Source organism: Culex quinquefasciatus, chromosome 1, assembly GCF_015732765.1.
Source record: "Culex quinquefasciatus strain JHB chromosome 1, VPISU_Cqui_1.0_pri_paternal, whole genome shotgun sequence".
In the NCBI taxonomy this organism is placed as follows: domain Eukaryota; kingdom Metazoa; phylum Arthropoda; class Insecta; order Diptera; family Culicidae; genus Culex; species Culex quinquefasciatus.
This window is the reverse complement of record NC_051861.1, coordinates 28,998,999-29,014,527: the sequence shown is the minus strand read 5'-3', so window position 1 is coordinate 29,014,527 and position 15,529 is coordinate 28,998,999. Positions and strand designations below refer to the sequence as shown.

Here is a 15,529-nt window from a genome sequence, read left to right as displayed (position 1 = left end):
GCACGCGGTCTGCGACGGGATGTAGGTCATCGCTGGGAGGGAGGATGGGATGGTTGTTTCCCCGGAGGAGGTGGTGACTGGTGGAAATTTGGCTCCTTTAGGGTGAGGTGGTGGATTGCGGGACGCACAGGCTGGATGGAAATTCTTTAGCTGTATTAACTTCGGTGTTTGATTTTAAAATTTTGAATTTAGTTTGAATGTTATTCCATAAAATGTGTTTTGCCTTCCTCATAGAAATATTGCTGCTCTAAAAAAACTGATCATTTAAAGTTCGTAGACCCAGGACAGGTATTTGCAAGACCTTTCCATTATAAGCTTACCGTATCTCAATATATAATTATGGGTGTACTCTTTTTCGATGCAGGATATCAAAATCGTTGACGACTATAAAGTCCGGATCTACAATGCGTTCCTTCTTTGAAAGAAGTTCTTTCAATAATCAATCATCAAAATCAACAAAAAAAAATTTTTTTTTTCGCGAAAAAAAAACACTTCTTGCGTTACTGTACATAGGAATTTCAAGTCGGTTGTTCAAACCTGGGTGCAGAATAGTGGTTCGCCAAGCGGCCTCAATTTAGAACTGTCAAAGCGGAACCAATCTACTGTTCGCAAAATGCTACCAAGAAATTGCAAGTATTGTGATCGATCTATAATTAATTTTGTTTTGTCAAAACTTGGAAAACAAAAAAAGGCCTCTTTTGGCCTCCCATCGTTTAGTCTACGAAGAAAAAGAGCTCGAAGCACTTAATTTTTCAGAGAAAACTTTAATATCATCAAATTCAAAATGTTTCAAAACAATTCACTTCAGCAGCAATATGTCAAGCTTGAGCTTGAACATAGCCTTCTATTTTGTTTATGTTTACAGCTGTAGTGCAGCTGTATTAGTGGGGAGCTTTCGAAAATCACGTTACGCATTCTGTCTTTTCAGCACCCAGGTTCAAACTACACTCAAACCCCGGTGGTTTGACACCAATTGTTGTCAAACGAACGGGGTCACTTTTTAGTTTGACACCCCTTTTACACGGAGTTCACACACACTACCAAACGTTTGTTTTGATAGTGTGCGTGAGCGTCGTGTAAAAAGTGACAGTTCGTCACTTTTTAGTTTGACTTTGACCAACCAACGGGGTACAAACTAAAAAAGTGTCAAACGAAAAAGTGACCAACCACCGGGGGTTGAGTGTATCAAATTTTCGATAGGACCTTTTCAAAAATCAAGATTTAGACAGAGAATTTTAAATAAATGAAGAGCAAAAAGATGATATAAACAAAAAGATGCATTTTGTGTAAACCAGGGGTTCACAACCAATTCTCTACCGAAATCGGAAATGGAATATATTTGTATTTTTTTTTATTTGACTAAAACATTGTGGGGGCCTTCCCAAGAAGCTATTTTGTGTCGTTGGTTCTCCCATACAAGTAAATATAGAAACAACTGTAACTTTTGAGTGAATTTTTAACCATAGAGAAGTATGGCCAAAAATCTGCTGCCAAGTTATAATTTTTTGATAAAATAATGATTTTTGGGAATAAAACGAAACTTCACACAATAAAAAATCTAGACAATTGTTTTTTATATGTAAAATTGAACTTTTAACCGAAAAGTTCTTAGCAGATTTCTTGATAAGGGGTTCCGTTTTCAAGGTATAGCCACTGAAAGTTTGATTTTAGCGAAATATTGTCAGTTTTTCAATTTTGAAAAATAGTGACCATTTCTAAAAATATATTTTTAAGGTTCAGAAAATTTACTATAAAATTGTAAAAGAGTCATTGAAGATTGGTCCTCTGGTTGCTGAGATACAGCGGCTTCAAGAAAAAGAAATAGTAAAATTGAAATTCCCTTTCAAACAACCAACCATTTTCTAATGTCGATATCTCAGCAACTCCGATTGTCAATGTTAAAACATGAAATAGTTGTCAAATTCGTGAAATATTGTCAAAGTTTTTGAATAAAGACTAACATTTTGAAAGGGCGTAATATTGAATGATTGGCCTTTTCAAAAAGTTAGTCTTGATTAAAAAAGTCAAAAACATATGAGCAACTCTCTACGAAATCGGCCGATTTCGACCATTTTTTTTGTATTTTTTAATAGGCTCAAACTTTGTGGGGGCCTTCCCTATGACCAAATAAGCTATTTTGTGTGATAGGTTCATCCATACAAGTCTCCATACAATTTTGGCTGCTGTCCATACAAAAATGGTTTTTTTTTTTATAAAGACCGAATTACGCACATCCAACTGGAAGTTGGAACATTCATCTACTCCATTCGGAGTTAGGCTCGGTTTGTCTTATTTTTCATATTCTGATATTCTGATTATTTCTTTTTTTATGGAGTAGGGCTACATGCCCTCTCATCTTTTCATCGATCTTTACATTTTTCATTAATACTGCAGCACGTGCCAGTGAGCCAGAGCTCCTTTAAGGCAGTGCTGTAAATATTCAAACAGCTTTAACTTTTGAGTGAATTTTCTGATCAATTTGGTGTCTTCGGCAAAGTTGTAGGTATTGTTGAGGACTATTGAGAAAAAAAATAGGTACACGGAAATTTTTTTTGCACATTTTGTTATCAACTTTTTTCACTAAAACTCAATTTCCCAAAATACGTATTTTTTTATTTTCGAGATTTTTTGATATGTTTTAGGGGACAAAAATCCGCAACTTTTGAGCCATAGAGAAACATGGTCAAAAAATCTGCCGCCAAGTTATGATTTAAAAAAAAACGTGATTTTTGGAAAAAAAAAATCGAAATTTAATGCAAAAACAAGTTTGACATTATTTTTTAATGCAAAATTTAATTTGCAATCGGAAAGTACTCTACAGATTTTTTGATAAAGGTTTCCGTTTTCAAGATATAGCCACCGAAAGTTTGATTTTAGCGAAATATTTGCAGTTTTTCAATTTTTAAAAATAGTGACCATAAGTGACCATTTCTAAAAATATTTTTTTTTGAAAAGTTCAGAAAATTTGCTCTAAAATTGTCTAAGAGACATTGAAGATTGGACCTCGGGTTGCTGAGATAGAGCCGCTTTAAGAAAAAGAAACACGAAAATTGAAGTTTTCTTAATCTCACCAAAACAACCCACCATTTTGTAATGACCATATCTCAGCAACTAATGGTCCGATTTTCAATGTTAATAGATGAAAAAATCGTGAAATTTTCCGATCTTTTCGAAAAAAAATATTTTGAAAATTTTTAAATCAAAACTAGCATTTTAAATGGGCGTTATATTCAATGTTTTTGCATGAAATTTCGATTTTTTCCAAAAATCACTGTTTTTTCAAAAATTCATAACTTGGCGGCAGATTTTTTGAACATGTTTCTCTATGGCTCAAAAGTTGCGGATTTTTGTCCCCTAAAACATATCAAAAAATCTCGAAAATCAAAAAATACGTATTTTGGGAAATTGAGTTTTAGTGAAAAAAAGTTGATAAAAAAATGCAATTTTTTTTTCCGTGTACTTATTTTTTCTCAAAAGTCCTCAACAATACCTACAACTTTGCCGAAGACACCAATTTGATCAGAAAATTCACTCAAAAGTTACAGTTGTTTGAATATTTACATACCATTTTTGTATGGACAGCAGCCAAAATTGTATGGAGACTTGTATGGGTGAACCAATGGCGCAAAATAGCTTATTTGGTCATAGGGAAGGCCCCCACAAAATTTGAGCCTAATCAAAAAATACAAATAAAATCCATTTCCGGTTTTGGTAGAGAATTGCTCATATTTAAGAAATGGTCACAAATGGACACTATTTTTCAAAGTCCAAAAACTGCAAATATTTTAACATTTTTTTTTGCAATTTTACATAAAAAATCGGGTCAAAATTTTTTTTGCCAGAATTTTTTTCAAAAAATCATAAGGCCGTTGAAAATATTTTTCAAAGTTTATGTCGATCCCCCCCCCCTCCCCCCTTAAAAACGCTCCGAAAAATCAGGGGGCAAAAAAATATTTTTTTCAAAAAACTTATTATTTTTTAAATAAACAGATATCTTATCAACTGAAAACAATCTTAAATGCATTTTCCCGAGTTTTTAATCATATTTAGCATGTCCGAGATCTTTTAAAAATATTTTCAATTTTTGTGGAATTCCAATGTACAGCACCGCAAAAAGTTTTTTTTTCTGCGAACATATAAAATCTCTCCAATACTTGGATATTTTGAAAACTAATGATTGTAAAACAACTGGGCAGGTGTAAAATGCATTTTAAAACACTTTTTCCATTCAAATGTTAATACCATGCCCCCCCCCCTCGACTTTGGCCAGAGTCGAGGGACATAAACTTCAATTTTTTTTTCAACGGCCTAACTTGACGGCAAGTTTTTTTGACCATACTTCTCTAAAGTTGCGGGGTTTTTTCCACTAAAACATATCAAAAAATCTCGAAAATCTAAAAAACCCTTTTTAAATTAAGTTCTTGTAAAAAAAAGTTAATTAAAAATTTAGGATTTTTTTTGTGTACCTATTTTTTCCCAATAGTCCTCAACGATACCTACAAATATTTAAGAATACCTTTAAATAATTGGTTCTGAAATATATAAATTAGAAATAGATAAGAATAAACTTGAAACAAATAATACATGGATTTAACCACGATTGCATTGACATAAAAAGCATAAATATAGCAAATAGTGTTTCTAACTTATTTTGAAAATTTGATCGCATTTTTTTTTAAATAGACACTCAACTTAATTATTCTAAATATTTTATGAACAGCCTAAAGGAACAGTAATAGAACAATTTGTTTATTTGTTCGAAATATAAAAAGCATTTTCAATACTCGTAAAATCCGATTTATGATGATTGTTTTAACAGCGAATTTTTCCACGAACTTATTACTTAAAATAAGCCTCGAGTCTTAAGATTTTCTAAAGTGTTTATGCGTGCAGATATAAACTCAGTGTTTAAATATGAATTACTTATTATTGTCTTTTTCTATAAATATGCAAAAGGGTCCCAAAGCCCTACGTCAATTTTAAGGTACAACGGAAAAATCCACGCCTAAGAACACTATTTTATTTTATTTTATTTTAATGCAAATCAAAAATCTAAATCAAATTATTCGCTCTACAGCATTGCCTTGGCGTTCTCGATTGCGAGATTCCTACTCGAAACTAGGTGTTCGTAGGCTTGATTTTTGAGGCAATTGCAAATCTCTTTTGACACCTCAGCTTCCATCCACCCCGAAATTCGACCTGACGACCTTTGGATTGTTAGTTCAACTGCCTACCAGGACCCAGGGAGACGACCGGGGGCCAACATTTACTTCCCCGTCCGACGGAAGGCGTGGTCAGGCAATGCCACCGGGACCGGTAACCACGTTTACCCCTACACCGCGGTCCCGGATTTTAATGCAGACAAGTTAAATTGAAAAGACAACATGTTAAGATAAATCAACTATGGTCTGTGGGCTTAATGAGCTCGTGCACAAATCACGTGGCCTTCAAATTAAAAATTGTCTACCCCCCTTGAATGTAGCCTTGTGTTGAAAAAAAAAGTTGCAAATTGGGTACTAAAGCCCTATGTCAATTTTTATGTACAACGGTAAAAAACACGATTAAAAACCATTTCTGATCACTATTTTTAATTTTAATGCAAAATTTTTTTTTGACAAGACAACATTTTTTCGATGGATCAACTATGGTCCCCTTGGAACGAGCTGTCAAGTAGGAGCTTTTCTGTCAAGAAGGACCGCGAGGTTAATTTTTCAAAATTGATTTAAAAATCCATTTTAAACTCATTGTGGTTGTACAAAGGGTCATTGTACTCAGAAAAATAAGCTTTATCGCTGTAAACAATACTATCAGCAATCTATGCTTCATTTTAGGACCCAATTGGCTTCTTTTGACTTAGGAGTACAAAATTAAAAATAAGGAAAAATATTTGGAAAATTCAAGCGTTGTGTGACAAAACAACACATAAAATTAACGTCAGTCACATGAGTTAAAGAATGCTGTTTGAATTTATAAACAAACCATTTTCTCTAATTATAACTGTACAAAGTACAGTTTAAGTTGCGATCTTACGAAAGAAATCACACAAAAAACTTCAATGACAACAAACTACACTGTAACTGTTGCAGATGCACTCAACGGCGGCGCATTCTCTACCGTCACACCGCTAAGAACCTCTCGGGTCATCTCGGTTTACTTAAACCGTGTTTACTACTATCCTTTTTGCTACTTTACTGTCTAGTCCCACTGATGAAGCTGGTATAACCCTTTTTATTACCTTTGCACCTTACTCGGGGGGGGTCGCGACTACCGCGTGGGTTCTTTCGTGCGTCAGTATCCACGAGCACTTCCTCCGACCAAGATGAGTTCATCCTCTAGCAACGGATTTCCCCGCCAGATCACCCCGTCGATTCCGATACGACGCCAGGACGTGATCCGCTGGGACGGTTGGGGCTACAAAGACTCCCGGTTTGAACTTGTGGGAAAAGAGGACAGTTTGCGGTTTTCTGGAAAGCGATACCCGATAGCCGGTGGAGCTTGGCTGAACGGGTTCAAGACGTGGGTTGAGGAGTACTTTGGCGTAAAGGCTAGTGAACGAGCGCCGGAAGCTAGGATGCCGGTGGAGTTTCCGGATCCGGTTCGGAGTGAGGGGTTTCTGCGGGGTTTGGAGGATCGCGGAGTGAGGCACTCCGAGGACGGGATGGACCGGTTGATGCGAAGTCACGGGCAAACGCTGGAGGACATTGAGCGGGTTCGTGGTAGTAGTTACACGAAGATCCCGGATGTGGTGGTGTGGCCAAGCGGACACGATCAGGTAATGGAAGTGGTTCAGTTGGCGCAGGAATTTGAAGTAGCGATTATACCGGTTGGAGGGAACTCGTCGGTGTCGGAAGCTGTGACGACTCCAAACATCGTTGGAAGAACAATAGTGTCGTTGGATATGACGCAGATGAATCGGCTGTTGTGGTTGAACGTCGATAATATGACGGCTTGCTTTGAAGCTGGTGTAACGGGACAAGATATCGAGCGTGAGCTGGCTAAAGAGGGGTTAACCTTGGGTCACGAACCAGATTCGTACGAGTTCTCGACTTTAGGAGGTTGGATCGCAACACGTGCTTCCGGGATGAAGAAGAACACTTACGGAAACATTGAAGATCTGGTCGTGCGAATCAAGATGGTCACCGGAGTAGGAGTACTAGAAAAGCAGATCCTAGCTCCACGGGTTTCCTGTGGGCCAGATCTCAATCACGTGATATTCGGATCTGAGGGAACACTAGGAGTGATCACCGAGGCGGTCATCAAAGTGCGATCACTTCCGGAGGTTCGTCGATACGGGTCATTAGTATTCCGCGATTTTGATACGGGCGTTGGATTTCTGCGTGAAATTGCCGCTAAGCGGCTTCAACCCGCAAGTATTCGTCTCATGGACAACATGCAGTTTCAACTTGGCCAACACCTTCAGCCCGATGGAACCTGGTTCAACAATATCGTCAAAAGTGTTACCAAGACCTACTTGAGCACAATCCGTAGATTTAAACTTGACTCAGTAGCTGTTGTTACGCTCATGTTCGAAGGAACTTCAGAAGAAGTGAAAGCACACGAGAAGAAAATCTATGAAGTAGCCTCTACGCACGGGGCCATTAACGGGGGTTCCAAGGGTGGCGAGAAGGGCTACACCATGACCTTCGTGATCGCTTACATTCGGGTAACGCTTGTTCAATCCCCTCATCCAACCTAATTCAAAACAACTTTTTCTTACAGGACTTTGCCATGGAGTTTAACATCATGGCGGAATCGTTCGAGACGTCCCTCCCGTGGGACAAGTGTCTCACCCTTTGCCGCAACGTCAAAAGCCGCGTCACCGAAGACTGCCACCAACGAGGGATAACCCGACTGATGATCGCCTGTCGCGTGACCCAGGTCTACGACGACGGCTGTTGCGTGTACTTCTACCTCGCGTACAAACATCCCGAACACCTCGGCGACACGATTCCCGTCCAGCTGTTCAAGACCGTCGAGGATCGTGCCCGAGATGAAATTCTAGCTTCCGGTGGGACGCTGTCCCATCATCACGGGGTAGGAAAGGTGCGGAGTCGGTGGTATTCGCAAAGTGTTTCAACGACGGGAGTAACGGTGTTGCAAGCGGTCAAACGGGCGCTCGATCCGAAGAATACCTTTGCGGCGGGGAATTTGGTCGGGGAAGAGCCGAAGTGTAAGATGTAATAAAGGTTTGCGAAATTGCGAGTGTGTTTGTTTCATTCTAATCCTTAACCTGGTTTAAAAGATACTCAATTTAAATATAAAGGCAAGATTCTGTGAAGGTCAAAAGATGAGGCATTGTGAGCTGCACAAAATGGCGTTCGTCACTCAGATTGGCCCAAAATGCACGTACGACAAATTAGCACGACGGCGATGAAATGCTGTTGTTTCAAATACAATTACATTGTTGTTCGGTAACTGGGCGTTGTTTAACTGGGCTGCTTTTTAACTGGGCGCTCGATAACTGGGCCCTAGCCCAGTTAAAAAGCAGACAAACGTCAAAAAACCAAAACAAACCGAAATCACCGAGGGGTTAACGGATGCAAAAATCATGTTCAACGCATAAAAAAACATTTTTAAAACGTTCATGTAATTTCAAGTTAAAATCAAGAAATATGATAAGTAATCATTGTAAATAAATTTTAGTAATTTTTATTTTTATATTTCTTCAACAAAATATTATGCATCGGTAGTCCCCTCGTTATTTTTCGTTCAGCCCAGTTAGCGAGCAGCATTCGGTTGCTGGGCTACGTACTCAGCCCAGTTACCGAACAACTACTGTACCTCAAGCATGGATTGATTTAATTTTTCAAAGTGATTTAAAAATCCATTGTAAACCCTTTGTGGTTAGAAGAATAATCTTTATCGTTGTGAACAACATTAGTGTATCAGAAATCTAAGCATAATTTTAGGACCCAATTAGGCTTAAATTTGTGATACACTGAAAAAATCAGACATAGTAAATTCATGTGCTTTTTCCCGTGAGCTGCTCCAAAAATCAACACGATAATTTGCCATGCTTTTCCCTTGACAAAGATGTGTTTTTCATGTGACGTTTATGTGATAATCATTTGAAATCAGCTGATCGCAAGCGAAATGTTTTTCATTCTTTTATCGCTTGGAGTTCACTTTGGATTTAACAGAATTTCACTTGGATTTGCCCCATTTGACTTTTCCCATGATTTCAAAGTGAAAAACACGTGAGAATGAAATGTGTTGGTATTTGAAGTTGTTTGATGAAATGTCCTTATTCGTAAGATGGCGTCGGACGACGGCAGTCCAATTTGCGATTTCTTCTGTCGAATTTATCGTTTAAATTCATAATTTTGCTTAACATTCAAGCCTACTAGAACTTTTTGGTAAGTATTTAATAGAAAAACTGTGAAAATTTACACAAAGGCTAACATTCAGCAATGAATTTTCAGGAAAAACTCCGGCGAAGGGTTGGCTTCTGAATTCGTTTTTTTTCAGCACTGACTGGCTGCGGTACGATTCGCGTTCCGGAACTCACAACATGTACAACCATCGGCAGTTACGTGATGCGGTGCTGGCCACTCGATCCAGATCATCAAGGTCGAGTCGGTGGAGGCCTCCAAGAACCGTCGTTAAGCAGTTTCTCGGCTCGATGGTCCGGTTGTTTTGATTCAAATGATTTTTAATTTCAAGTATAAAAAAAATGTTTAAGATAACTTATAATCGTATTATATTTTTTTATAAATCTAAAATCAAACGCAATATTCAGCTCCCATGAACATCACTGGAAAACCATTACATTTATACTAAAAAATAATTTGAAATTCATATGCACACCATTCAAAAGTCATGGGAGCTTTCACGTTAAACTCACGTGTTTTGCATTTGGATTTGCCGGTTTGCGCGATTGATATTTTCAAGTGATTTCCACGTCACATTCACAGACTAAGTAGTATGGGGTGGATTCATGTGCAAAACATGTGATATTGCTATGTGCTTTTCTTTCAGTGTAGTATCCCTAATAAAATCGGTGTGCCTGACAATTAATTTCCCATATAGTAAATACTATTTGTGGTACAGTTCAGTATGCCACAAATTATTTGTCACTACAGTCAACCCCAGTGGTTGTTCACTTTTTCGTTTGACCCTTTTTTAGTTTGTATTGTCCGTTTCTTTCAAAGGTACACGCCGTACGGCATTTCAGAATATGTCATAGGCATTGTTGCCAGCAATTTTCTACACTTTTGGTGCAATATAAAATATACTTGGCAACAATGCCAGGCGATTTAAAGAAGAAGATCAACAAAATCAAAAAGCGCAGTATGGGATTTGACAGCACGCATTTGCCGAAAGTGCGGCGCGTCGTTTCGAGGCTGGTTTGCCGCGGTGGCAGTGCGTGGCCGAATGGCTACGCTGTTCGCTTTGTAAGCGGATAATTCTGGGTTCGATTCCCATCTGCTGCAACCTTCCATCGGATGAGGAAGTAAAATGTCGGTCCCGGCCTTGGTTGTTAGGCCGTTAAGTCATTCCAGGTGTAGGAGTCGTCTCCATGCCATAAGTACAAACAACACACCAAACCAAGCCTACTCCGGTGGAATCGCTGGCGGCGGTTGGACTCGCAATCCGAAGGTCGTCAGTTCAAACACAGGGGTGGAAGGTTCCTTGGAGTAGAAAGAGGTTTGGGTGCTCTCCCCATTCAAGCCTTCGGACTCCTAGGTTCGAGCAGAAACTTGCAACAGAGACCACAAAAGACCCGGGGGTCGTTAATGTGGATGGTTTGGTTTTTGATTTTGATTGCCACGTGTCTTTCTCAGGAATACGCGCAATAAAATGGATTTTGAATTCAATAATTTCTTTTCGATCAAAAAGGTCCTACTTGACAGATCTTTCCAAGAGGACTACATTAGACCTTAAATGTTGTCTTGTCAATTTAGGGTACCGTAATCTGGGGTGAATCGGGACTACAGTCTGAATAGGGACAGCAGTTTTTAGAGCACTTAAAGCTTTCAAATTTGAAAATGGATGTACACATTTTGTTGGCCTGACTCTGTTCTCACCGAAACCAACCAGAAAAATCAAAATATTGTGCTCCAACATGGTTAAAACTGCTGTCCCAATTCGCCCCATGTGTCCCGATTGACCCCAGTTTACGGTACGTTATCCCTTTCCTATAGTGGACCCTCTGAAGGGTTTTTGATGAAAAATTCAATAAAATCACAATTTCAAGCGTGTTGTTGTCTACAAATCTTTTATTTGGCATGTTCAGCATCATTTAAACCAATGTTGACTGATATTTAACTGTCCTTTTCATCAAAATAAGTGTTTTGAGTTCGACATCTGAAATCAGCCATGGCCACAAGCATTTTCACAACAAAACTGCATTTATATTTTATGATTGAATTAACTATCCAATCATTTTTTGACTGATTATTCAACTTCAGCAAGTCGAAATAATGTAAGTTTAAGGAACTTTACTAAAATAAAGCGAAGAACTGCTCATTTTCGAGCAAAAATTAGGGGGGTCCAATATAGGAAAACGAAAATCCAAACATTTCCAAAAGTGGACCTCTGTTAATTAAACCTTCAAAAATGAAGAAAACTGTGTATTTAACCAAAATTTTCTCTTAAATATACAATGAATGCTTGTTGTTATCAACTTAAACACATATATCTTTCAATTATGAGTATAAATATAGCTGTTTCATGTTAAAAGTACCAAAAATGCTGAAGCCTTAAAAAATTATAGTTAATCAAAACTATAGTCCATTATACTTAACTGAAGCATCATAATTGCAGTTTGAAATTATATTTTATAATAATAAATCAAGAACAAAACATTTTTGTTAAATAAACATGCGTGATTTTATCAGCAACTGTAAACAAATCTATTGTTTAGTTTTGGTCAACCATTTATGTAATTAATATGAAAAAATGTGCATCAAAATTACTTTTTTTAAATAATTTTATGTTTACAGTGGTTTTCGAAACGTTTTCTCTGATCTTTTTCGGAAATAAATGTGTTTAAATGTCTGTTTGGTTTTGTTGTTGTTTGAAGCCAAATTTGTTAACAAAACATATTTGTTTATGATAAAAAGTGAGTAGAATCCATCTTTTATTCATTATATGTATCATTAGACCTACACCATGCATCAAAACATCAAATATCGGTTAAATTTGGTTTAAAAATAACAGTTTGCCTATAGTGGACCCGGGTCCACAATCGAATTATGGACCCGGGTCCACTATAGGAAAAGGGGGTCCATAAAAGAAAAAAAAAACCTTTTTTTTCCAATGGCTATTTTTCTGCTTAAAAACAAATAAACTGATGAAACAAACAGTCAAAATTGTTCAAAAGAGTTCAGTTTTCACTGTTTTGTACAAAAAGTTATGAAAAAGTGCTTAAAATATTGAAATTTTTTGAAAAATGTGCTTCGGCTCAACTAGGGGGTCCACTAATGGTTAAAATACCCTATTTGTTTGCAATAAAAAAAGTGATCACAAATGGATTTCAATCACGTTTTCAATCGGGGTTTTACTTGTTTTATTAAATAAATTAAACAGGGCTTTAGGACCCAATTTGTGTTTTTTTTAATTTTTTGAGACCATCTACTTTATCGACGAAACCATGATGGCGCTTTCATGACATGACAGTTCTCAACTCCCTGTTTGAAAAATGTCGCACGTCGTACAAGCTGTCGCGCGGTTTTGGTTTTACCGTTTCGATATCGATTGGTCGAAAGGACGACAAACGTACGACAAACACTCGACATGCCCGACATTGTTTTTTCCATCGATTTCCCTTCAATTCGACGTCACGATTTTCGTCGACGCAAACAGTTTGACAGTTCTCTTCAGTTTGTCTTGTTTGGACTTGAATGCAACCGAATCGAACCAGTTATTGTTGATGTTGGGCTTCGGAAGGATTTTGACCGGTAAGTTGTGCTTCTTTTTCTGTCGGAAAGTTCCGGCCGGAGTGGGCAAGTGGCCAAATTATAGTTTCTTATGTTCCAGATATTCAGAATTCTGTCTTCGTGGCGGTGGAGGAGGAGGACGAGACGCATGAATCCGGCGGGCCAGGTCTTCGTGGCGGAAGACAGGACCGGGAGGAACCGAGCTTATGGAGGATATGGTTCATTCCAAAGGAGGAGGAGGATGAATCACCGAATGTCAAAAGTTCTACCCAAGGTAAGAGAAAAGGGGTACAGAATAATCATCTCGTGGCGGTGTTTCTGATCCACCGGATTTTTAATCAATAGAACTGTTGCTTCAAGTCATTGAAATGATGGAAGAGGCGCATTTCAAAGTATCGGGAGTGAGCTTGGAAGACCGGAAGTATGAGGGCTAATATTGGGTGTTATGATTATTGGACTTCAGAATTGTATAATAAAAACTCTAACATTTGACTAATCAAAAATTAACTCCTTAAGGAAAATTTTAGTATCTCTGATTTAACCCTTTAAGGCCCAGAACTTTTATACAGTTTTTATTACCTAAAAAGTAGTTAACATTGAAAAACGGATTTTGGAATGGTGTAAGTGCTCCGCCAGGAACATCTTGATGATGAGTTGCAATATTTAAAAACTACCAACATCCTGAATTCTCTAATATTTTACAGTTTTTTTTATATTTTTTTACCGAAAAAATAAAATTAATTTAAATAAAAAAAGGTTGAAAACAAATCAGATTACAAAAAAAAATTTTTTTTTTATTCTTTATTATAGAGTTTTTCAGCCGATTACAAAAAAAATTAATTATTTTTAAAAGGTTTACAAAAATATTTTTTTAAATGAAAAAAATATTTATAATAAAATTATAACAAATTGAAAAAATGCAGATTACAAAAAGGTAAAAGCAATACCTTTTTTTATTTCAAACACTTAGAATAAAATTCTAATATAATTCTAAAATTCTAAAAATCTAAAATTCTAAAATTCTAAAATTCTAAAATTCTAAAATTCTAAAATTCTAAAATTCTAAAATTCTAAAATTCTAAAATTCTAAAATTCTAAAATTCTAAAATTTAAAATTCTAAAATTCTAAAATTTAAAATTCTAAAATTCTAAAATTTAAAATTCTAAAATTCTAAAATTTAAAATTCTAAAATTTAAAATTCTAAAATTCTAAAATTCTAAAATTCTAAAATTCTAAAATTCTAAAATTTAAAATTCTAAAATTTAAAATTCTAAAATTTAAAATTCTAAAATTCTAAAATTTAAAATTCTAAAATTCTAAAATTCTAAAATTCTAAAATTCTAAAATTTAAAATTTAAAATTTAAAATTCTAAAATTCTAAAATTCTAAAATTCTAAAATTCTAAAATTCTAAAATTCTAAAATTCTAAAATTCTAAAATTCTAAAATTCTAAAATTCTAAAATTCTAAAATTCTAAAATTCTAAAATTCTAAAATTCTAAAATTCTAAAATTCTAAAATTCTAAAATTCTAAAATTCTAAAATTCTAAAATTCTAAAATTCTAAAATTCTAAAATTCTAAAATTCTAAAATTCAAAAATTCAAAAATTCAAAAATGTGGGGCACGTAATGAATGAATGCTCCCTACTGTCAAACTAGCCCCCCGTCGAAGGTCGATCAACCAGTCGACGAAGCAGGGTCGACAAGCCGAAGTGGGCTCGCGCTCGTGCACGTCGTTGACTCGGCCTCTTTCCGGTACAAGCATTCAACGAGGTAGGTCGCTCCTGGGGCAAGCTCTCCCGGACCAGGCGAGTTCCTACATTGGCGATCCTGCCAGAGTTGCTTTTAGCAATTTTGGAGGTTAGTTTGAGAAAGAACCTGCGCGGCTTCCTGAAGAGCTTGCCCCGATCTGGAGGATTGAACTTTGGTGTGAAATTGGAAAGCATCGTGTTCGAGAAAGAAAAGAAGAAATCGTCGATTTTTTGTGTTATTCCTGGTGCGGTGCTGTTTCATTTGTTCGGTTCCGCCATTTTTTTTTATCTCTTTTTCGTAGCCATATTGTTGGTTTGGTTTTGCCAGCCAGCCATCCGACTTAAAAAAGGAAAAGGGAGAAAGTGTGCTTCTTTGTTCAAGGTGTTGGTGTGCAGCGCGTAGAATTCCATAGAATTCCTTTGAAAACGAAATATTGTTCCGGCGCGTAGGGACTACCGTCGAGGGTAGGTTTTGATCTGGAAATGTTGAATCATGGCGCGTAGGAACTACCGTCACGAAATAATGTTCCGGCGCGTAGGGACTACCGTCGAGGTTAGGTTTTGATTTGGAATTAGTGAATCTTGGCGCGTAGGAACTACCGTCACGAAATAATGTTCCGGCGCGTAGGGACTACCGTCGAGGTTAGGTTTTGATTTGGAATTAGTGAATCTTGGCGCGTAGGAACTACCGTCACGAAATATTGTTCCGGCGCGTAGGGACTACCGTCGAGTTTTTTGGCTTTGATTCTAGCGCGTAGGAACTACCGCTACAGAATTAGCGAAAATGGCGCGTAGGAACTACCGTCATACATATTGTTCCGGCGCGTAGGGACTACCGTCGACGTTAGGTTTTATTTGGATGTGATGAATTCTGGCGCGTAGGAACTACCGTCACGA

The 15,529-nt window shown here is 37.0% G+C and overlaps 1 protein-coding gene across 1 annotated transcript; it reads left to right on the top strand.

Moving 5' to 3' along the window:
• Positions 1–6,307: 6,307 nt before the first annotated feature.
• LOC6040701 (alkyldihydroxyacetonephosphate synthase) lies at positions 6,308–13,315 on the top strand. The gene is made up of 4 exons (XM_038261979.1): positions 6,308–7,663; positions 7,720–8,170; positions 12,982–13,155; positions 13,227–13,315. Exons 1-4 carry the CDS (start codon positions 6,320–6,322, stop codon positions 13,313–13,315), a joined length of 2,058 nt encoding a protein of 685 aa, XP_038117907.1. The 5' UTR covers positions 6,308–6,319.
• Positions 13,316–15,529: the final 2,214 nt, after the last annotated feature.

Bases quoted from the DNA above. Each gene is read 5' to 3' on its own strand.
- LOC6040701 (XM_038261979.1), top strand. From the start codon at position 6,320: ATGAGTTCATCCTCTAGCAACGGATTTCCCCGCCAGATCACCCCGTCG. The intron at 7,664-7,719 runs GTAACGCTTGTT...TTTTTCTTACAG, and splicing joins TCGTGATCGCTTACATTCGG to GACTTTGCCATGGAGTTTAA. The intron at 13,156-13,226 runs GTAAGAGAAAAG...TTTAATCAATAG, and splicing joins TGTCAAAAGTTCTACCCAAG to AACTGTTGCTTCAAGTCATT.